At 41.9% G+C, this 19,989-nt stretch overlaps 1 protein-coding gene across 5 annotated transcripts; it reads left to right on the top strand.

Annotated features, from left to right (window-relative positions):
* The first annotated feature begins 1,781 nt into the window (after positions 1-1,781).
* MPND (MPN domain containing) lies at positions 1,782-19,979 on the top strand. 5 transcript variants are annotated; one of them, XM_063455930.1, is made up of 13 exons: positions 2,159-2,219; positions 6,476-6,679; positions 12,735-12,965; positions 13,057-13,198; positions 13,433-13,505; positions 17,196-17,292; positions 17,386-17,458; positions 17,542-17,618; positions 18,164-18,332; positions 18,423-18,493; positions 18,569-18,658; positions 19,137-19,229; positions 19,664-19,979. In XM_063455930.1, the coding sequence occupies exons 1-13, from the start codon at positions 2,211-2,213 to the stop codon at positions 19,739-19,741; spliced, it is 1,407 nt and encodes a 468-aa protein (XP_063312000.1). In that variant the 5' UTR covers positions 2,159-2,210; the 3' UTR covers positions 19,742-19,979. The 5 variants fall into 5 exon arrangements, with proteins under 5 accessions (XP_063311999.1, XP_063312000.1, XP_063311998.1 ...); XM_063455931.1 differs by having other exon boundaries at positions 2,166-2,219; positions 13,060-13,198; XM_063455929.1 differs by lacking the exon at positions 2,159-2,219 and adding an exon at positions 1,782-2,005 and having other exon boundaries at positions 18,423-18,658.
* Positions 19,980-19,989: the final 10 nt, after the last annotated feature.

The following is a 19,989-nucleotide window of genomic DNA, read 5'->3' as shown; positions in this document are numbered from 1 at the left end:
CTTTAATGCAGATTGGTATGGCTATACTAATTTTTCTTTTTATCTTTGCTCTTCTCTTTTGTTGTATCCTCCCATGTCTGAGAAAATCCCTCATGAAGACTGTTGACCAAGCGGCACCCACTTTCACCCATCTCGAAGTTGATGACCAAGATTTCCAAGACGTCAACTCACCCTGTCTGCCGCTGCAAACAATCCCTTTCGTTGATAAAGTGCAGGAATTCTAGGAAGGGACTAGCTTAGGGACAGCATCTGTCAGTGAATGGTAAAGGCCCCGTGCGGAGAAGTGGTGGGTTAGCTGCCATGGGACACCCATGGGTGTGAAGTGTTCGAGAGCCATACTGATAGATGAGTTAGCCTATTAGGGTCAGCTCTAGGGACAGACTTGCACTTTGCATTAACACCTAGCTAGCGGCCACGGGGTTTCTGTGCCTTTGGGTTAACACGTCTTCTGATACTAACATAATAAAGTTTTTATCTCTTAGAATCTAACATTTCATAGGGGGGACTGATGTGGGATTATTAAAAATCCTTATTGTACTTGTATTGAATTATTGTACTAACTCCATTTTAACTTTATACTGTGATGATCCTCCATTTTGTCCTCCTAACCTGACTTCCTCAATCCTCCATTTTGTCCTCATGACTTAACTTGTTCATTTTAAAACTACATTACGTGACTGAACTTCTCAACCCAATTAGTACAGTAGACAAAGACTGTGTTTTCCTGCAAGGACAAGTACCAGGAGGTGCTGGCTACTCCTTAAGACTTGCTGGCTACTCCTTAGAACTTGTAAGATAGTATAGTTTGAAGGCCACAGAACACAGTAGTAATGAAATGTTCTATTCATAAGAGACCTTGCACCTGGACATGAAGCCTGATATCATTGACCGTGTAAAATGACGCTTAGGACCCCCTTATCCCCACCCGTGTCCAGAATAATCCCACCTCTGGTGGGTGGACACGGGACTAACCTCTTAATTTTTTGAACCAATAGGTAAGACACTAACACCGACACTTACCGTAACAATTAATCCAATTGATGATGTTTATTTGCTGATATTCTAATAATCAATGATGACGCAAAATGCCTCTTAAAAGGGCCTGCGCGCCCGCTTTTTCTTCACTTGCCAATAAACTTTCTCGAAGTTATTTTAACCTGAACCTTGTGTGTCAGACTTAATTACTTCAGCGTATATACGCAATTTAATTTTATTGATTTGGACAGGAACAGATAGACATTTAAACATTTTGGTTTACTTTTAAAAAGTACCATAACAATACCACTGGTTCTGATAGCACAGATTCTGATAAGGCAAGTTCTGATAACACAGATTCTGATAGCACAATTTAGATAATGCAGATTGTGATAGCACAGATTCTGATAAGGCAGGTTCATATAATGCAGGTTCTGATGGCACAGTTTAGATAATGCAGATTGTGATAACACAGGTTCTGATAAGGCAGGTTCTGATAACACAGGTTCATATAATGCAGGTTCTGATGGCACAGTTTAGATAATGCAGATTGTGATAAGGCAGGTTCTGATAACACAGGTTTATATAATGCAGGTTTTGGTTGCACAGTTTAGATAATGCAGATTGTGAGAACACAGGTTCTGAGAATGGTTACAGTTATCTCTCAGGATTCCATCCTGTGCTGAGTTCTAATGTCCTCCCTGATACCTGCCACGGCCGCTATGTGCCTCCATTCCAAGCAGCATTAAAAGCCAGCGATAAGAACAAGGCTCCTCTATTGTTTTATCGTTACATTATAACTCATGTGTTTTGAACTCACTGCATCCAATAAGCCCGTACCACCACCCTACAGCCCTCCATGCACCCTGCAGACACCGCCAGCCAAGCCATATTAACCCCATAATCTCAGAGGAATCAGCGATATATTCTCGGATAATGTACTATCATTGTGTGTCCCTGCTGCCCTGTGTTTATTACTGACATTGCTCTAAGCCGGAGAATAGAGGGAGAAAAGGGCGGAAGAAGAAAGGTAGGAAAGGGCCTGGCTAGGGGTGATGGGGGTGGGCTATGGAGAGGGGAGGAAAGGTTTGGGTGTTTGGAGAAGGGTCGTCCACAGGGCGGGGAAGGGGCGATGTGGGAGGGTGGGGATCAGGGGTGAAGAGGAAGGAGACAATGGGACATGTTTACAATGGGGCAGTATGTAGGGAGTCTATTAGTTATATATCTGTTGGCAGATGATTGCTGTGAGTATATTAATATTAATTTAAAAAAGTCTCAAAGTCTTCCTCAGTGGTGTTTAAATGTGCAGTCTGTCCACCATAGGTAAATCAGATGTAGCTTTCAGTAAGCTTCTGGGTTTTTTAAGGACCACATCCAATGTCATTGTTGCTGCTGTTGGTCAAAAATACAATTTATTTACCTTCTCAGAGTGATTCACTAATCTTATGTGATCAGTTATTTGTTCCTGCATCAGATGGAATGTAAAATGCTGAATACATTAGTTAATCTAACAGACTGTCATTGATCTAAGATCCCATGTGCAAAATGCAATTCTGCTTATTGTCTGTCACTCTTATATCACATTTCTCTTTATGCATAACATAACCTATGTCCCATTTTACTGCTTCCTCATTCTGTTAATTCTTCACAACCAGAATGTACTGCTTATATTGCTTAGAGCACCAAGTCACCTGTAAGTGTGCTACTGATTCCAGGGCTGAACTAAGCAGAATGCAGTTCTTAAATGGACACTGCAGGCACCATAACAACTTAATAGCAATCATGTTGTTATGGTGCAAGGAGCTCTTGGGTGTCGTTTTACCTTAAGGATTAAAGGAATACTGTAGGTACCAACACAACTTTAGCTTAATTAAGCAGTTATGGTGTACAGTTTATGCCACTGCGGTCTCAATTCTCTGCCGTTTAAGAGTTAAATAGCACTTTTTGTTTTTGTTTATGTAGCCCTAGCTTCACCTCCCATGACTGACTAACTGTATCCATGGAAAAAGAAAGTTTAGCTTTCAATCAGATCTTACAGCACAGAAGTTCTTATCTCCTACTAAGCAGTATTTACCATAAGGTGACCTTAGACATTCGCCAAGGGTCCATGGGTTATAAATGGCCGCTGGTCCCATTCTCGATCTCCTTGTGAAAATGGAGTGTGGGGCCCAAACCAGTAACATGCCTAGGTCCTTGTGGGATCTTAAAGAGAAACTATAGGCACCCAGACCACTTCATCTCATTGAAGTGGTCTGGGTGCAGTGTCCCATTCGCTTTAACCCTGCAAGTGAAGGCATTGCAGTTTTTAGAGAAACTGGAAATCTTACATTGCAGGGTTGACTACCTCTAGTGCTGTCTACCAGTTAGCCACTAGAGGTGCTTCCTGCAGTTTCACGGAATGACGCTGGACGTTCACATGGTTTGCATGAGGACATCCACCGTCTTGCAAGTCCCCACAGGAATTAAGCACATTAGGTTCTCAGACCACACTGACGTTTGAACCACATTAAAGTAGGTCTAGTGCCGAGGGACCTCAGTGCTAGAATCAGGTAAGTGAAAAAAGTTTTTTTTGTTTTTTGCCCTTCCACTGTCATTGGGTGGGGGCAGAGAGACACTATTGTGTGGGGAGTACAGTTTTGTATTCCTAACACTGTATTTTTATTTTTAAAGGAATGCTATTTTTACCAGCAGCTTAAAGGAAAACAAACATGTATTTGTGACACTATAGTGATAAAATAAATGTTTAGGCCTCCCGGATCCCTTTGTAGTAAATAGGTGAGTCCTCAAACTTAATAATCTCCTATAGGAAAGCATTGGAAGGCTTTTGCGCATACACGGCAAATGCTGCGCTGGGCCAATCAGCATCTCCTAAAAAAAAAAAAAATGCATTTCCAATTGCATTTCTCTTGAAAGGCAATGTTTACATTAAAAAGCCTGTAAGGACAGGCTATATACACCATACATTAAGCTGTAGTTGTTCTGGTGACTATAGTCTACCTTTTAATGTAGGAATCCTGATAAATATAGCCTGTTCTTGCAGTTTGAACACTACATTTTCCTAGAGCAGGCAGTTCGTACACTGCTGCCTATGACCACCTCCAACGACTTCCCAGAGACATCCATGCCGCTTAATGTATATTTTGCAATTAATTTTTATTTTTAAATTGCAGATATATCTAAAAAAAAATCTTGCAGAAGCTGCAGATCTTTTATCTGCAGCCTCGGCAAGCCCTCCCCTCTTGCTTGCCATGCTTTTCACACAAAAAAAAGACTTATGCAAGCTAAAGTACTTAAGGGGTCTAGAGTGTCACTTTAACGTTATCCATGTCATTGACAATGACCCAGATTATGTGAAAGTGTTAATAGAAGTGATTGGCTGAAATCACTGAGCTAATCCGCCCCCAGCACCCACCCCAATCGTTGTCATCCAGATTGGACGAAATTGACTTTAATAATGCTTAAATGTGGGGGGCAGGGCCTGACCGCCATGCTGACCGGTCGCTGGCCACAGAGGCTCCCGATAAACCTGGTCCACTACGGTTAAAAATATAAGCAAAAACGCAAACGGAGTGACCTGAAGCTTTGTCAAGCATCCGGGCAGAAGCTGGAGCCACCGCGGACCCTGAGATCGGGAGTGCCGGAACCCCCTGCGGGCGATACGGGACTTCGGGGTCTGCGGCCTATGAGGGTGGAGAGCGGGACGGACGGCCGCCGTCCTGTTTGCGAACCTGGCCGCCACTTAACAGCCTTGCGATGCACCTCACAGGCCTCGCTCCCCCCCCCCCTTGGACCGGGGGGATTATCCCGGTCCCCACCGGGGGGAATCCTCACCCTACAATGCACAGCATCGGAAGGCGCGCACCACGAGCCTGGCCTCTAAAATGGCGGCGCGTGCGATCAGCACTACATCACGCAAGCTCGCATGCCTTCAGGCGAAAACAGCATCACCCTCACCGACTAAGCCCGCATGGGACCATGCCTTCCGACTACAAGGAGAACAGGCTGGGGCAGGAGACGGATGACAGCCTCGGCGAACAGAGCCCACAGAAGCACCACTCACCTGGTATCCCTGAGGCTGGGCCTGGGGGAAAATGCCGACTGAAACGACTAGCGGCACCAACGGAAAATCTAAGCCGACACCAAGGCAATGGAGTCCATCGGCTGCCCTTCTCACTCGCATATGCCACTGACCAACGAGCGGCTCGCCCACATCATGAGACTCTCATACACAGACCTCCATACATCACCCAACGAAGGTGGCCGACCCCAGCCTTGGACTTGCCAACCACCCAGTGCCCTCCTATGTTGCACCATAGCACTCTGGGGACAGGGACATACATGTGGACAGGTCTACCACCGGTGGTTTTACTTTTAATTTTATTTTTACTTTTCCATTTTTGACAATATGCATGCTTGCTATTGCACGCTACATTGCTATGCCATGCTAATTAAGCTACCCTCAAGCTGATGGGTAAAGCCAGGAGCTTCGTTCTCCTTAAATAAGCGCAAAATGTCTCACATACACTGCATAATTGTTTAGCTATAACTAGCATTACGTCAGAGGCATATCAGCTGCATGCATGTTAGCTTGCAATGTGTAGAAAAGTGCAGTGCATGATGTAGTAGCAAGCAGGATATAATCTGTGTATATAATCACCATGCTTATCATATCTTTTGTAAACGGATATAGATGCAAGCGCTTACACTTAAACCTATGAAGTCTCGTGACCTAAGACTACATGAGCCTGTTCTATGTATTTAAAATCATTATTGTTACCCCCTTTTTTTTTTAATTTAATTTTATTTTACTTTATTATGCTTAAGTAACTATTCCTAGTACGGGCCTGGGCATCACCTAACCTACCCACCTGCCCGCATATGTATAGCTGTTAGCAGTAAGGGGCAGGGAAGTCCCAGCGGAATCTACAAAGCAGAGGCTAGCTACTAGAATTCAGCTTGTTTACATTCAATCGACTGAACCAAAGTTTACTTTGCATTACTTTTGGTTTTATTCATGCTTTTATTTGACATAACTTTATAGCAAGACTCAGGGCCTAGGACGTGACGCAGACAAGAATTAGAGCAAATATCACTATGTCAGACACCTGAGCTTGTACATGTCTGTAAGTATTTTATTTTATTGTCAGTTTGCATACCCGTTCTTGTCTACTTTGCTACGCTGCATGTTGCATGTTCACTGACATAGCTACTACTTCGCCTGAAACCAAGCTTGTATGTTAAAGATAAAAATTGTGCAGTTGTAACTTATGTTTGCTATACCAGAACCGCCGGCAACTGCTGTTGTGGCAGTGACGGCAAGTTTGTAATTTCTATGCACACCAAAATAAAGAATTAAAAAAAAAAAATAATGCTTAAATGTTAATTGATCAATACAGCGGAGTATGGAACAGTCTCTGGGTGTACGGAACACGCTTGTTTTCAAGATGTTTTGAGATATGTATATTCTCATATGTCAACAAATCTCTGGTCCATTTTGTAGATGGAGGCGCAGTTGCCATGGGGGGAAGAAGGTTTGGAAGACGATGAGGAAGAATTGGAAGATCCGGAGGTGGAAAGTTCTGTGAGAGCAGTTGCATCAGGAAAGGCCGGCACCTACCTGACCAAAAGGGGCATCACCCTGCGGGTTCTGTTAAAGGATGGTTTGATAGAGGCTGGGCAGGGGGTTCTGTCCATACATTATCTGGTGAGACATTAAAAGAGGCAAATGCACAGTGTTTATGATTTCAATTTTTCTTTTTAAGCAGGTAATACCATAAGTCCATCATACATATCTAAAAAAAAATTTATACCTTTTGATTATACAAAAATATGTTTGACAATAAAAAAACATACCTAGCCTTTTTTTTTTTAATTTATTTAAATTCTGTCTATATTTGTTTTTGCTGGGTCCCAGGTTGTAGAGGGGGGTGGGGTTGTGAGGCCCAGGGCCGCCAGGACAGTGTCCATCTCAGAAATGTCCGCCACCCTTTGTTCAGTGCCTTGGTGCTGAATGAGGAGTACATGTGTAGGTCCCCAGCGGTACTTCACTCCCCTAGCTGCCAGCGTAGTTGTCAGCGGACAAAGGGATTACCCTTTATACCCCAGCGTACTTGGGCTGTGTACTGGGGCCTCTTCTAAACTGTCAGTGAAGTCGTCGTACTCGGCCACTATATTGGATCCGACCGCGCCATGCGGTCTCTTCAGCAGGTCTCTTATGTCCGCTGTAAACCGCGGCTGATCCGCTCGCGTTTTTTTGTTTTTTCTCCCCATCGGTGTGGGCGCTCTTTCCGACCGTCGCCCGGGTCGTGTGAGGGTTTGTATCGGCAGTATTTAAGCCATTAGTGTTTGCCGACCGGGAGAGCTGCAGTCGTGCGTCCAATCTCGCTGGGCGCTAGCTCCGCCCCCCCTTAAGTAATATTTTACGATAGGAACGTACATAATGCCAAAAATGCTCAATATATACTTTTGTTTTTTTTTATAATAATGAAGGGATCCAGTACAGTGGGAAAGCCTGTCAATAAAATAATCATACTTCCCAGAACCCTGATCTGATATCTGCAAGCACTTCTGTATTGCGTGCAGTATAAATATTTAGCTTCTGAACTCGATGCGGAACTGTTGTTTCACATGTCTTCCTGGTTCGGTTGTGCTTGCTCGGGATTAATAACCGTTTATAGTCGTTCCCTTTCCTTTTTGCACTTTAACAGGAGCTTTCTGTCCTGCATGTTTCACTCTGTGCGTGCACTATATTAATGAAATCTTCACTGTGTACGTATGGGTCTGGTTCCAAATGCTTGCACACTTATTTAAAGTGAACCTGTAATGAAAAAATGAACTGACCTTAACTTTCCCCTGTATATGCATTGAATACATAATATATGACCAAAATACTTTATGCATTCAATGTAATATTTCGAGATATACTCAACTCCTTTCCAGCACGGCTATCTTGTGAGTTTGTGTAACACCCACATCCGGCCCGTCCTCTGCTCCTCCTCTGGTCTTCTGTGATTAGCATTTCATGTGGACGCTTGCCCAAGCAGGGCAGACCTACTGTATGACGCTAGCAGCGTTGGCTAGTGAGTTTCTGTAGCAACTGCAGCGCCTGCATGGCACTGGCTTTGCTTGGGAGAACAGAAGGACCGCCTGTGGGGAGGTTAAATTTAAATCCAGTTTAATTTTTAAATAGGGTTTTTCTCCCAATCTATACATTTGCTAGCAAATCTGCCAGCACTATGTACAGGTGAAATAGTACGCTCTTTGAAAGGGGCATAAGTGAAATTACCGATGACAGATACCCTTTAAGCTGACTGGCTTTGCTTTGTGATGTTTGTCTGTGCTGATATCATCTGTGTTTGTCCAGCTTTGTTTAACTGTTTATGCTACTTTCTCCAATGATAATTTACAGTATTTGTGTGGCTTGATTATACTCTGCTGCCACCTACTGGATACAAACTTAACCGCGGTTGCAGATAGCAAGCTGTTTACTGATTTTGCGGAGGGTTGCAGGGTACTCCTGGCACCATAATCACTACAGTGCTCTGTACAGATATTTCCGAGGCACACCTAATAAATTGTTGCTTTAATATTAAAATATAATATTTTCAGGTGTGGTAAGTAATGGGAAGTTTCACTTTTTCATATCTGCAGGGTACTTGAAAGGCTGGCCATCTATGCCTGGTGCACACTCAGGTGCACTTCTAAATACACTCAGATACTCTTACACACTCAGCTGCTACTGCTCCCCACCCCCTTCTTCCCCAGCTCACACTTTTTTTTTTTTTATCTGATCCTGGGAATAACCAGTCAGAGGTTTCTCATTCAGATGCCTTGCGGAACAAGGTGGCCGCCCAATCAGACTTGTCAATGAGCTGTATGACCGTGCTCACTGTGTTAAATTTCACTCTGCGCAAGCACCTGTATTTAAGTTTACCTCCATCGAGTAAGACGGGGCTAAAGTGAGGAGAGTGTTCTGGTACTGAAAGTTTCTTTGGTGGTTTGGTGGCTTTTTTTTTATTTTTAAAGGGCAACAGATAATCTAAAATAAATAACGAATGCATCTTAACCTTTTTTTATTATTATTATTTTTTTATTTTTTTTTTAAATTCTTTATTTTATTTGTGCAAGGGTTCAACAAGTCATGCTTATCATGCCACAACAGCAAGGAAAACATGTAATGAAACATCATGTTACAATAGTGAGGCATTAGAGGGTTCTGCACATTTTATATATAATTGTCACTTATCAAATAGTTTGTCAGTTCGTCTTATCTGAGAAGGTGTGATACAGGGTTAGGTCAAACATTACAACTTGAAACAATAACAGGTTAATATCATAGATTAAGTTAATGATTAGCTAGGTAGTAACCACTGGGTATTTACTTTTATAGAATGTAGAAATAGCTTATTTTATACATAAATAATCCCTGGGCATGGCATTTGCTAGTTATGAACAGTAGGTAACATACTGAATTATCATAAGTGACAGGGAAACATGTTGGCGAAGACTTAGGCTGGATCAAAGTAATAAAACCAGTGAAAACCGTGAAACTAATATGGAAAGGAAATATAATTAAAGCACAGTTTCCACTGGTTGTACATCTGCATTGCCTTAGAGAGATACTGCAGAGGCAGATATCCTGACTGTTAAGGGATGGAAGTAAAACACAGAGAAAAAAAAAAAAGGAAAAAGGCAACAACAACATAGCCTTGCATTAAAGCTTTGCATTAAGGGGCCTGTATGTCTCTGCCAGCGAGTGCTGAACCAATGCCTGCTGATGGTAGGTTGTTAGCCTTGGGGGACCTGAGTCCATCGTTCTGCAGGTGAGAGCCCCTCCGGTCCCAGATGCTTGTGTGCTTCTGTTCTGCCCTAATCGACAGTCCCTCGAGTCCTGTAGCTGGATCTTGGTCTCTGGGCTTACTCTGTGCTCTTGATCTGCGTTGCCTAATGTGAACCCTGCGACGGATTGGTTTGGAGCGTCGTGCAGAGAAGCCACTGCAAGATGGTAGGATGAGTGGTCGGTGATGGCGTGCTGCTTTGCGATTTGGTGCCTGGAGTGTCTGCAGGAGGGGTGTGTTTCTTTGTGTGCGCTGGATCGGTAAGTAGACGGTGCAAACTCTTTCCCCTTCACAGCGAATAGATTATTGCGGGTGGCTTTATTTTCCATGTGCTTAAAGAATTCCTGGCAGACTCGATCAAACCGAGCCTCAAAGTGCTCTCTCCAGGTCTGGATTTCAGGGCTTGGTGTTGGCTGCAGGGGTTGCTGCTTAGCGGCCATCTTTGGCCTGATCTGAGGTCCCCACTCCGGCGGGTCAGCCATTTCGAGTAGGTATGTAAGATTCCCCAGTGGGGACCGGGATGACCCCCACCGGTCCGAAAGGGGGGGGATGCGGGGTGTCAGGAGAGCTGCTGCTTATAGCGGTCCCCATGGTGGGAGATCGGCCGCCTCCCCCTACCACTAGGCCGCTTTCTTCGCTAGGCCGCATTTGTGGAGTGTGGTTTTTCTCGGTAAAAGATTATAATTCAGGTGTCCACTCTCCCCTACTCGGTTCAGACAGTAGTTATAGTTGAGCAAGACTGCTATAGTCGAGATTTTGGCCAATATTAGCCAATATTAGGTTGATTTGAGTCAGAGCTCTCTGCATGTGCGTCTGGCTAGCTCGGCTGTCGGGCCCCGCCCCCATTATTATTTTTTTTAATGCATGTTCCTTTTGGAATATTACATGTTCTGCTCTTGTCATATATCACATTTCCTGTGATAATTTTTTTTTTTTTGTACCACATTGATTTCTCAATACAATTTTGGGGAATAAGCCTGAACTGAGAAACAGAGAAAAAGGGGCAGAAAGAATAATACAGGGGTGACAGACTGACAACAGGGTACAGAGGAAACCTGATATAAAATGTAATTATATTGATGCAGGTTTAGCAAGTAAGTCACTGTTCAGCATATGTATATCCCCAATAAGAACATACATGTATATAATGATGCCTTTTTTCATTGGGTATATCTAAAAACCCCTTGCAAAACCTGCAGATCCATTGCAAGCCCTCCCATTCTTCCCCGGCCCAGACTTTCTGTGAATATTCAATCACAGACTTACCAATGCAGCTCAATTGCAAGGCTGGTGCTCTGGGCAATTGCTGCCACTCGAGTTTAGCTCCACTGAACTAACCAAACCAGGAAGTAACAGGACATTGTTGTCTGACAGCCAGGTGAGTGTAACAAGGTTAATTCATAATTAAATTTCTATTGAAAAATCTGCACTTTTTGTAAAATTAATAAAAGAGGACACACGATTGACACACAAGGCTTTTCAGAAAGCTAAAATGCTTTAGATGTGTGCAGTGTCCCTCTAAGCAAAGGGAACATTTATTATTTAAAAATCATTCTTAAAAATCAAACTTTTCACAACTTGACCTCTTTATAAGTAAGAACTTCTTGTGGTTTATTTGCTAAACTTTGAATTGAAATCCAAATATTATGTGAGTACTGTCTGCTCTTGCTTGTTTGTATCTATTATGAAGGTGTTAATCATAGGCTGATTCCGTCCTCTTTGCTAGTGCATGCAGTATTTAATTCATGATGGCTGGATGTCTTCGTTGGATGAATTTTTGTTGGCAACAGTCTTCAGGAAGTCCATTCTCAGATTCTTATCTTTCAGGGACGTTGAACTGCAGCCTGTATATAACTGCATTTGTTTCCCATTAATTTTCTACTTTGAACCGTTGTACATATTAATGGATCTTATATAAGAACATGAAAAAACAAGAAAATGCACTTTCTTCTTCTTAGATATGTTTAAAGGACCACTCTAGTGCCAGGAAAACATACTTGTTTTCCTGGCACTAGAGTGCCCTGAGGGTGCCCCCACCCTCAGGGACCCCCTCCCGCCGGGCTCTGGGGGGAGGAAGGGGTTAAACTTACCTCTTTCTCCAGCGCCGGGCGGGGAGCTTTCCTCCTCTTCTCCTTCTTCCTTGTGACGTCATCGGCTGAATGCGCATGCGCGGCAGGAGCCGCGCTCGCATTTAGCCGGCCTCATAGGAAAGCATTTACAGTGCTTTCCTATGGACGCTTGCGTGCTCTCACTGTGATTTTCACAGTGAGAAGCACGCAAGCGCCTCTAGCGGCTGTCAATGAGAGGCTAGAGGCTCTGGAGGCTGGCTTAACCCTCAGTATAAACATAGCAGTTTCTCTGAAACTGCTATGTTTATAAAAAAAAGGGTAAAAGCTAGCTGGACCTGGCACCCAGACCACTTCATTAAGCTGAAGTGGTCTGGGTGCCTAGAGTGGACCTTTAATCAAATTCATGCAGGAACACAGAAAATCACCATTACAGCATGCTCTATCTTTTGGGAGTATGAACCCCTCACATTGAAGCCACCAGAAAGGACAGTCCATCCACTTTATACTTGGAGAACAGTAGTAAACGATACAGTGACTTTACCAAAATTCCAACCACTGCTCATTCTAAATATATGAATTCTTAAGTATCTTCTTCAATCAAAAAACAGACAGTGGAACTAGCTCACACAATCCGCAGAACCACGAGATTATATAATGAAATTGCAACCATAATGAGAAAAGAAACAAACTAAAATTTACTAACATATGTATAATTCATACCTCGGACAAATAAAGTGAACAATATTCACAGATTGATACCTGCAGATAATAACGCAGACTGTGTGTATGAATATTGTTTAATTCCAAAAGTCTCTAGAACCTAAGATGAATTCTATTTATTTATTTTCCGCAGGGCAAGAAATTCATGGGTGACTTACTGGTGGATGGTAAAATCAGATGGCAGGAGAATGGACAGGCATTCAATTCTCCAAGTGCGTGGGCTACACATTGCAAAAGGCTTGTTAACCCTGCCAAGAAATCTGGCTGTGGTTGGGCGTCCGTTCGATACAAAGGCCAGAAACTTGACCAGTACAAGACGGCTTGGCTAAGACAGCATCAGCCTCATGGACCAGCGGTTGAAGTGGTCAGTTATTATTATAACGCATATTACACTATCGCACAGTTTGTCTTCCTTGTCAAATCACAGCTCTTTATTACTTTTCTCTGCTTCTAAGCAGAGCCCACTGAGTGAGGGAGAGGAAGATGACCTGCTTGAAGAGGAGGAATATGAAGAATCGCGAGACTGGAAAGGGAGTACGATGGAACAAGCCGTAGTTCGAAAACCGCAGGGTAAAGGTGGTGTGGAGCATGGACAGGGTAAGTGTACTGTGTAGTTTTAGTCACACAGTTGATTCACTGAAATTATTGGTGCTTGGAGTTACCATGTGTTTTCATTTACTACTTTTCAAAGTAATGAGTTATGTTTAGTGCATCGGCAGCTTTTCAGTACTTAAATGTATTCACTGTATGTGCACTATTCTTAACGTTTAGACTCTGCATGTATCTATGTTTTGAAATACTGCTGTGGGTTCTCTTCTGTTTTACACACAGCGCAGAGAAGCAGTTTATGTGAAATGCGAATTCCTGTGAAATATGCTACTTTAGGGAGCCGGGATTCAGCGAGGTAATTCACCTTCACACATTCAGACACCAATTCTGTTATAGAAAGATAACCGGGTAAATCGTTTTCATTGACGAATATGAGCGAAATGAAAGGAACAGCACATGCATATGTCCCCAAAGGGACGTAAAAGCCGGGATGACACAAGAAGATGACACATTTCCCCTCATTTTAGAGGTATCTGCTAATTCTTCACATCTTCACAGGGGTAAGTGGACACTGCAGGTGGTGGAGCAGAGGTAGGAAGGAAAGGCTACTGGATGAGACATCATTTAAATGACAAAGAGGCTTAAATGACACAGAGGATTAAGAGGGGAAGGGGGAGTATTCCAAATAGAGTTGCAAACAAGTTGTGTGCTGAATAACGTCAAATCTGTGCATATTTCTGTGAACTGAGTAAAAAGTGGATGGGAAGCAATAGAAAAGATAACAAAAGAAAGGTGAGATGGGTTAGAGGAGGGAATGAAGGAAAATTGGTAATTGCCTTAAAGAGAGATGAAGAAGGGACAAAAAGTAAGGAAATAGCTACAAGATACAATTTATTTAAATATTGTTGAGACTGTATGCCTAGCTTTGAAAAGGAAGCCTTTCTGGCATGATGGGGGAGGGCATTAAAGCTCCATAGGTGCCCCTTTTGAGGAATATACATTTGAGGCCAAGTTTCATCCCTAGAAGCACAGACTCCTGGCCCACCTTTCAAATCCTCAATATCCTTGTTACTAAAGGGGACATACTGAAAATCTTTTTTTTATATATATATATATATATATATATATATATATAAAAGCTGTTTCAAGCAGATATTGCCATTGTTAAAGAAGAGGTCCATACACTGACAGATAGGGTGGGAGCATGGTTTTGGCTTCAGAGGTGAAGGTACCGAAACTAATGGACTCCCAGAAAGCCTTAGCTTCAAAAGTCAACACTTCGGATGATAGAGCCTGCAGATAGACTTTAGAGATCTATTTGCATGAATGAACTACCCTATTTTGCCCAGAGGCTATTCTCTACAATCTTACCTCCTAAACAGGTTAAAGGGCTGACTATAGTTGGAGAGTAACGGTTCTCCAAATCTCCCCGTACTCCAGAGCCTGTCCCCAGAGATGTGATTCTCTGTTTTGAAGCATTGCAGGATAAACATAGAGTGCTAGTGGCTCTTAAAGGCAAGTTGCCATTAACCTTTTGAAGATCAACAACTCTCCTTTTTGTTTTTTTTAAGGACATCTTTTACTCTACTGTTCAATGAACATCCTCTCTGTGTCCGGTTACTAAGCCACTACATGACTCTGGCATTGCTTATTGTTGGGGTGCACCACAAGCTCTTTACATGGATAAGGACAGCAGCCAATATTGCTTAAAATTACCCTCTGATATTGCAGCATTTCTCTATTTTATCAACTCTCACTAGATTCTGCTGTTCACATCTGTGATGTGGCAAATCTCCCTTCATTTGTTCCTCAAAGCTCAGAGGAAATTGGTTAATGGGACTTTCTGAGGATTTCTGTGTTTTGGGTTATTTGGGTTTGAAGGTTGGAATTTGCATTTTGTTTTGCTTTTATCCTTTCTCTTTCGTTTGATTGTTCTACGGCACAACTGACATGTCTGATAAGCTTTTTGTTACGCTTTTAAGTATTGTCTCTATTCCACACCCCACCTGGGACCGATGTGATTAATTTTTTAGGAGGCCGCGATATTTCTCTTTGCCTATTTCCTACGTTTCATGTGATTATATATTTTCTATATCATACTCTTTATTTGTTGCACTCCAGGCCCAGTCTATGGACTCTTTTGATGGTTATTTGGATAGAAGCTTTTTGAATTACTCATGCATTAGGGAGACATTTTAATTGAACCATTCCCATGCTGAGGACTTTAACTTTCATTCAGATGAGCTCCATCTTGAGGTCAGTGAGATAGCAGCAGCTCAGTTGGCTAATGCATCATCAGTAGAATGTGTTCAAGCCTTGGGGTTTGCACAAATAAATTGGGTAATCGTAACATCCCCTGGATACATACTTTCCTGGTTAAAAACTTTGTTATTACAATCTTATTTCGCAACATTGATCAATCCACCATAGCTATCACTATGGGAGTAGAGAACAGATGCTGGTCAGGAGACACCATTGAACATTTTGTAACTTCGACAGAAAGTCCCCTTTGGCCACAATGTGTTTTGCATAGTGACAGCTGTCAATTTTCAGTTTCACTTGTAGCTCACAAACGCCCCCCCAAAAAGTAGTCCCCTGTGGCTCAGGAAGTATGTACAGGAAACAGCCAAACAATAGCATTCAGTTACCATGTAATAAAAAGTGAACACAATGCAGATTAGGTTTATTTATTGTTATGACTACTGTCATACAAACGATACAAGATATTTTAAAGGAACATTTTATCCATACAATTTGCTGGCTAAATTCGTATCAAATATACAGATGTCAATTAATTCCCAATTGTGCTTTACTACTTTCCTCTATAGGAATAACGAATACTGCAACACGCATCCGCGTGCTGCTGCCTGTAAACATGTGGAAAGACACGTATTGAAATTCACAGATAACATATGTATGTTGTTAGCCAACTCGCCTTACACATGAATTTAAAATATTTCACCATATGTCCTGTTTATTATTAAATTCTTTATTATTGCATAAGAAATACAGAGTCTTTGTCCTTATACAAGTGGGAGAGCAATACCGTTTTTCAGTAACCACAAAACAAGATAAAGTAAAAACACAAATCAAATTAAAGGGACACTATAGTTACCACAACAACTACAGCTTAATGTAGCGGTGCTGGTGAGTATAGTATGTCCCTGCAGGCTTTTTAATGTAAACGCTGCCATTTCAGAGAAAAGGCACTGTTTACATTACTGCCTTGGGACACCTCCTGTGGCAGTCACTCAGATGGCCACTAGCGGTGCAGAACTGATGTTCAGCGTCTCCAAGCTCTGCATGGAGATTCTGAACTTTCCCCTTAGAGATGCATTGATTCAATGCATCTCTATGAGCAGATGATGATTGACCATAGTGGTATTTGGCTCTGCCCCCTGTCCCACCTCCTTGGCTGAGATCATCAGAATTGACAATCTCATCCGATACAATGCTTTCTTATTCCTCACAAATTGAGAGAAATTTACAGTTTGGCAATTTTGGTCTTAAACATGCTATTCACTATGAACTCCCAACTATTTTTTCCTTATTGAATTCCCCTGTATTGTGTTTGTATGAAAAAATGTTTCATCGGATTTAGCTCACTGCATTAGTAAGTGGGATGGAAATCTTGTCTCATGTAGTCGAGCCGATGCATATTTCTGTAAAAGATCTGTGTGGTAGGCAACGTGAATATTGTGAAGTTAATTTCTTTACACCTTAGCAGGAGTCCTTCACTTGCTGTACCTACAACACCTTTTGGAAAATAACCCCTAACTGGAGAATAGGATATGTCCATTTATTAAACAATATCAGGGTTATTCACTAAAGTAGAAGACAAACATAAGGCCAAAATATCCGAACTAGAAGCATAGCTGACAGAATTTTTTCCAGTTTGTCTGTTTTGGCCTTAAAATGTAAATTATCTTATTCTTACTAAATAGGACCAAATGTGAGCACTAGTGTCCACGTGGTATTCTTACCCAAATACAGTTTCCTTTCTCCCTCACCAGCTGTAATGTGTCGATAATTTGTGCCGTTTCAGAGACCCTCACACCCTTGTTGAAGTGACCTCTTTTACAGCCATTAATAAGTTCCAGCCATTCCATGTAGCCATCTCCAGTAACTCTCTCCTGCTTCTGGTGAGTCTAAAGGTTTGTGCATTTCCCTTGATCGTTGTTTTAGTGTGCTGCTGTGTCCACTACTTTTTAATTATATATATCTTCTCAATCTAGGATTTCCACAGTCACCTAACAAAAAGCGAGGTAGTGGGATACCTGGGGGGACAGTGGGATACCAACAACCAAAGTAAGCACCTTCTTCTTTTCTCCTCTGTGTCACCAATGCCTCACTGTAGGCTTTGGGATATAATCATACCTTTCAATTTGCAGTGCTGACTATACTTCGAGCCTTCCCTTGCCGTTCCCGTTTAAAAGATACAGAGACTGCTGCAACTACAGAAGAGGAGGTAACACTTTGCTAAGCACACTGGGTTTCAGATATTTAAAAAAAGAAAAAATATCCACACATTAATGGCAAACTACAATTTGCTTAAAGGTACACTTTAGGCACGCAGACCACTTCATCTTATTGAAGTGGTCTGGGCGCAGTGTAAAACATTGCAGCACTAAGACCGTCTCTACATTCCCTTTGTGCATGCTAGGTGACTTTTGGTCGCTCTGGATCAGGACTTCCAGCATCCGTTAAATCCCCATAGGAGAGCATTGATTCAATACTTTCCTATGGGGAGGGCCTAATGTGCTTGCCGTGCATGTGCATTAGGTCCCCCTGTCGAATGATGCCGGAAGAGGCAGAGCACGAGGTAAGAAAATAAAGGGTTTTTTACCCTTTATTAGCCTGGGAGGGGGGCACATGAGAGGGGAGAGGCAGCTATAGTGTTAGGAATACAGGCTTGTTCTCCTAACACTATAGTACCCCTTTACTAAGGGGGGAGAGGTGTTTTTTTTAATGATTATTAATTTGCCTCACATTTTCCTCATTTTGCACCATCAGATTTGTCAGAGTCTCTTTTTGAGAGGTCTATCCCTTGTTGGTTGGTACCATAGTCATCCTTTCAGCCCAGCCCAGCCATCACTGCAGGACATTGAGGCACAAATGGATTATCAACTCAAGTTACAGGGCACAGAGAATAGCTTCCAGCCTTGCCTGGGCCTTATCTGTGGTAAGATTTGTCTATATTGTTTTTTGATTTCCTTTGAAAATAAACTGAAAAGGAGGAAAACCAAAAACACTACTTTTTTTTTTATTTTAGGGCCTTACTTCCATGGGAACCCAGGAATTCAGTCGTCTATTTGTCCATTTTGGGTGATGCCACCAGCTGAAGTGAGTAATATTATTTTGCAGGGGTGCTGGATAAATATGGAAACAAGCGATTTGACCTTGTTCTGCCCTTTCCAGCACAGGCCAAATGATTATGGAATTCCTATGGAGGTGGACGTGACATACATCGAAGACAACTTTCTGACCAATGACATCCTTCATGAGATGGTGAGGACTTTGTATGGCAGTTTGGTCATTACACCATGTTGCATGGACAGGGAGATAGTGGTATAACTATTTAGCCCTTATATAAACTAGGAGCTGTCTATTCTGTGATTTTAATATGCATCTACTCTCAATTTATCAGCTTTTAATACAATTGCACCTTTCTCTTTGATCACCTACCACCCCTTTCATATTTTATTTTACCTCTCCTCCTAGAATTACTTTACCTTAATGATTTCACTGCAACATTCATGCTTTAACAACATCAGTTTTGAAGAAAGCCTTTTCAATTTACTGTTGGAAGCCCTCTGGCTAATGGGTACAGATATTTCTCAGAAAACTGTAAAAGGCCCCCACAGCCTGAGGACTCAAATGCTTAAGAGCTCTAGATTCTTCTCTACAAGCACTGCCCGTACGGTTATGTTTTTCTTCAGCATACATTCTTTTTGTCACTTTATTCATTTGCTATACTACTTTGTAGATTATGTTGGTGGATTTCTATAGAGTGGCCCCCGACCTCATTCCCTTCCAGGACAGGTGGAATGAGGAGAAAACCTACCTGGAGAAATTAAAGGTACTTCAATCATGAAATACAATCAAATTGCTTTCAAAAGGAAAACAAAAATATATTTAACACTTGTAATGGAATAATGGCATAGTCATATGTATCAATTAGAACCTTCTTTGTGTGCATATTACAGAGGGATATAAAATAAGATGCTTTATTTTCAAGATGAAAATGCTTCAGTACTTTTGTCATTTATTTCTCAACGTGAAGAATTAGGAAAATGGTTTTGTAAAACAGACCTTAAAATGCATGACTGTTCTAATCTTTGCAAAATCTTTACCACAATGCTAGTTTTGAAACACAAAATACAACAGTTACTTTCATTTTTTTTTTCTTTTTTTTTTAAAGCCATCAATAGGGATGGGGTATTAAAATTTTATTACAAACAATTCTGTTCCACAAAGAGTGATGGCTGACCCACTTTTTTCCTTTTCGTTCAGGCTTCACTATCAAGTCGAATGCCCAAGGACCAAGGTTTTGGGCCTGTTCTGGACCAAGTTTACATGCTGCTTAGCTAACCCTGCTGGTGTTTTGTTCAACATGAATTTCTAACTCTCTCTCCCCTTCCCCATGTCACCCTGGCAGTCACGTAAATATGCTTTACAACGGGACTCAAGATTGTCTACACTGTCATTTTACTCCACTCACTATCAGCAAGAATAACTTACTGAGTTTACACATGAACTTTAAGTCCCTATACAAAAACAAAAAACAGGCACAGTTGTTAGGGTTTTGTTCTAATAAACAGTCTTTGTTTTTAACCTCT

Source organism: Pelobates fuscus, chromosome 5, assembly GCF_036172605.1.
Source record: "Pelobates fuscus isolate aPelFus1 chromosome 5, aPelFus1.pri, whole genome shotgun sequence".
In the NCBI taxonomy this organism is placed as follows: Eukaryota; Metazoa; Chordata; class Amphibia; order Anura; family Pelobatidae; genus Pelobates; species Pelobates fuscus.
The sequence above is the reverse complement of the archived record's forward strand: the minus strand, read 5'-3'. Positions and strand labels throughout refer to the sequence as shown.